Source organism: Halictus rubicundus, chromosome 3, assembly GCF_050948215.1.
Source record: "Halictus rubicundus isolate RS-2024b chromosome 3, iyHalRubi1_principal, whole genome shotgun sequence".
Classification (NCBI taxonomy): domain Eukaryota; kingdom Metazoa; phylum Arthropoda; class Insecta; order Hymenoptera; family Halictidae; genus Halictus; species Halictus rubicundus.
In genome coordinates, this window is record NC_135151.1 from 8480191 (window position 1) to 8483889 (window position 3699).

The following is a 3699-nucleotide window of genomic DNA, read 5'->3' on the forward strand; positions in this document are numbered from 1 at the left end:
TTCAATATTCGAAAAAAGTTGTTTGCTATTGAAATAGAAAGTCTTATGAATGCTTATTTTATTTATCACCTCAACATACTTATACTTCGTGTTTTTGTTTACAAAAAGGAAAAGTCGATTTTACATCGGAAATTAAATGATTGTAAACATTTCTGAAATAGTGGCTTAAAACCAATGTTTTGGACTTGTGCGATTTTTATTTCAGATTACGCTATCATAAATACTACATTTTCTATTTATTTTCTTACAATAAGCTACATTCTGCTCCTAATTTTTGGTAAAGTTGTTAGCTACATAAAAGTTCCGATAGTGCGATAATATGAAAGTGGACTTAATTTACTTGTCAACTAAGGGGCTCAAATAGATATTATGATCGTTCAGTTGTCTTTTACAACCATATTTACAACCATAAAAGACCTTTAATATCAGAGGATTTAAAATGATCGAAGACGAGACGATAGAGTCGTTGTCTCGTTGACATTTCTACATTTTCAAGCAATTTTTTTTAACGATATGCGGCTACGCAAATTAACTGTGCAATCCTCGCCACGTCACCAGGTTACGAGGTACAGCGAAGTTATAACTGCAGTCTTTCTATGTGCTTTACAAATTGAAAAGATGCTAATGGAACGCTGCCGATCGCTTTTAATATTTAAGGTAAATCTGCTCGCGCAACATGTGCAGAAAACATTGTATGAATATTTTTCTTAAATATAATCAACTCAATGGTGAATTCTTCTTGCAGACTAAACTATTTATTCTTTCTAGTATACGCAGTAGCTTATCCAATGCCATCTTCTTTACTAGATCAATGCTATTGTCTCGAAAGAAAGATGCAGTAAAAAATCTATTGTACATAGTTTTAAGAGAGATCTGAAATTGGTATAAAAAAATGTTCTATTCTACATACATATGTTCTACTAAAGTCGAAGTTCACTGTTACACTATCACATAAAATAATATTCGATATTTTTTATATTGGACTGGGATAGAAATGTAACTTTTCTAGCATTAGGTATATCAAAATTGTTCTATTATTATGTTCAGAAAACACTACTGTTGAGATTAATAAAAAATTTAGCTTCAACAACTTGCCAATGTGACCGTGAGACATAATTTTCTCTTTTAGAAAGTAATTGCACAATAAGTATTATAGAAAAGGAGCTGAGAGAAGAGGTGATCGATATCGATAATTTCATAACAATTTCAATGCTACTTTAGGTTCAAATTACCCTTTTTTGTAATTAGTTTAAATAATAATTTTATGATTTTTGTAAATCACAATTAATTGCCTTCAATGTCTACATGTTTAATTTCTACCGTCATGTCTACCTCCAAAATTCCTTCAGTCATATCATTATGCCCTGCGTTCCTAGAATACATCCTAATACAAGTTCGTAATACAATACTTATTATCCTCTACGACTCTACGATATGAAACGTCGGTATTTACACTATCGGAAATTATGTCCTTCCTGAACAGGTTGCAGCTTGGACGGTGAGATAACTTCGACTTTACATAATTCTTAAACATCCCGTTGCAGATTACGCGAATGTTGGCAGCCATCGATTATACTGCATTTTTCATCAACTTATCGTATTTACCACGTAAATTCAAGGAAACACAAATGTCGCGTGTCAATTTGACCTCTTTTAATAACCAATATTCGTTGTAATTAAACTGTGTCTGGTAGGCAACTATTATAAATACCGAATAAAATACAGCAAAATAAATATTTTAATTTTTAACGTGGATTTAACAGTCTTTTCCTAGTAAAAACGTTTATTAAAGTGGTTTACTAAGTAATTTATTCCATATGCTTTTTGTTTTCCATATTGAGGACCTATGGCAGTGCGATGAGTTAGAAACATCGATTTTTTGGCATTTTCTTACAAATGTATATCTTAAATGTACGATCCTAATATTCCTGATAGGTTTTTGGCAAACTCGAAATGATTAGGAGCAGCAGTTACAGCTTTTTAAATCCAGTGCTGTTCTGCTTCACCTAATCGAAAATCAGAACACTTGCCACTAAAAGGTCTAAAATGGACGGTTCGACTTATCGTTAATGTGTCTGGTAATTATACAGAAAAGAGGACACCTCACTGATTTTAATAACCTTGAAATATGTTGCCAATGTCACCACTCTGAATAACTTCTTCCTATACATGTTACCGCCGTTACAGCGAATTCTGCACTTTTTAATTGACCGAACACGTGCTTTAGAGCAGGAGGGCTCAGCCCCTTGTTCTGCACCCCCTTCCCACAAACCCTACTTTAGACCTAACTAAAATTCGTTTAAATGGCGGAGAGGACCTAACAGTTTTTTTACATATATCTCCGACACCAAGGTCGGGGGGCTTTAACATGTTTGGTTAGCTCTAGGATATATTTCATGGGGAGGGGGTACAGGAAGACGGGGTGAAGCCCCTCCCCCGCCCAAAAAAATGAATTCGGACGTTGGGAAAAGGCGGAGTTTGGTATGGTCATCCTAACAGATTCCTTATGTCTCTAGTATATCCAGGAAAGGTGAAAGCTGAATTTATTATGGATTTGGGCAAATTTTGGCAGGAGGAGAACCACTATAAAATTGCAAGCGCCTTTGAGAAATCACATCAGTCTTCCAAACGAGACTAGCCGTGCACGTCCACTTTCAAAATGAAAATCGTATGTATTACCGATTATTTTTCTTAATCTATTAAGATTATAGATTCACATTTATAAATAAATAGATGTTTAACACTTTTGAAATAGCTGTGGCATATAATAGTGTTTGATATAATAATGTTTGATTCTTTCTAGATCATTGTCTTCGCTGCCCTCCTCGCTGTCGCTCTGGCTGCTCCCGCCTTACAAGTACCGGAAGTTGCACTCGTTAAACAGATTCCGTCTGACAATGTTGGTCTCGGCAACTACAAATACGGTTTCGAACTTTCCGATGGTTCATCGAAACAAGAAGCAGCAGAATTAGTTGATGGTGGCACCGACGGCAAATTCCTCAAAGTTCAAGGCAGCTACTCTTTCGTCGACCCAGCCACCAACGTTGTCTACACCGTCAATTATGTTGCTGACGAAAATGGTTTCCACCCCTCGGGAGAACATCTTCCTCACGCTTAAATCTGTTCAAAACGCTATCGACTGATCTTACGAATAACGTGTCAACTGCCATACCGCAATCTGTAATCAGCTCCACCCTCACTGGAACAGAAGCTCAAATTACTTTAACGTCTTCTATCGATGACATTTGTATATAACGTTTATTCACCGGTATCGAATCTTGTACAATAATTTTGTTAATGTTGATTGAAAAAGATTAAAGAAGTTATTTGAGATAATTTCATATCTTTATAAGAAACATTATTGAAACCCCGTGTTGTCCATCTTTATTGAAAAAAGAAGCAACAGACCTTGATTGACAAGGTCAATCAATTTCATTTTTAGCATATGTATAAGTTATATGGATCTAAAAAACACATTTTATAAATTTTCATTACAAGCCTAAACGAGAAAGTTGTAAAAAGTAACGTATATTATTTTTTCGTAGTTCCGACCAACCGCGATTTTTCCACAATTTTTATTAAATATCATCGAGTCAACTAATCTATCTAGCATGACAGAAGTAGTATATAGAAAAAAATTTCAGTCGCAATGTGGAAATAAATAAAAATTACGTGAATCTTAACGCGTGCCATCTCTTT

General features: G+C 34.8%; 1 protein-coding gene across 2 annotated transcripts; it reads left to right on the plus strand.

The window, feature by feature from the left end:
• The first annotated feature begins 454 nt into the window (after window positions 1-454).
• On the plus strand, window positions 455-3263 carry LOC143352255 (larval cuticle protein 65Ag1-like). Of its 2 annotated transcripts, XM_076784583.1 has the most exons (3): window positions 455-657; window positions 2517-2668; window positions 2804-3263. In XM_076784583.1, exons 2-3 carry the CDS (start codon window positions 2660-2662, stop codon window positions 3116-3118), a joined length of 324 nt encoding a protein of 107 aa, XP_076640698.1. In that variant the 5' UTR covers window positions 455-657; window positions 2517-2659; the 3' UTR covers window positions 3119-3263. The 2 variants fall into 2 exon arrangements, with proteins under 2 accessions (XP_076640698.1, XP_076640697.1); XM_076784582.1 differs by lacking the exon at window positions 455-657 and having other exon boundaries at window positions 2460-2668.
• Window positions 3264-3699: the final 436 nt, after the last annotated feature.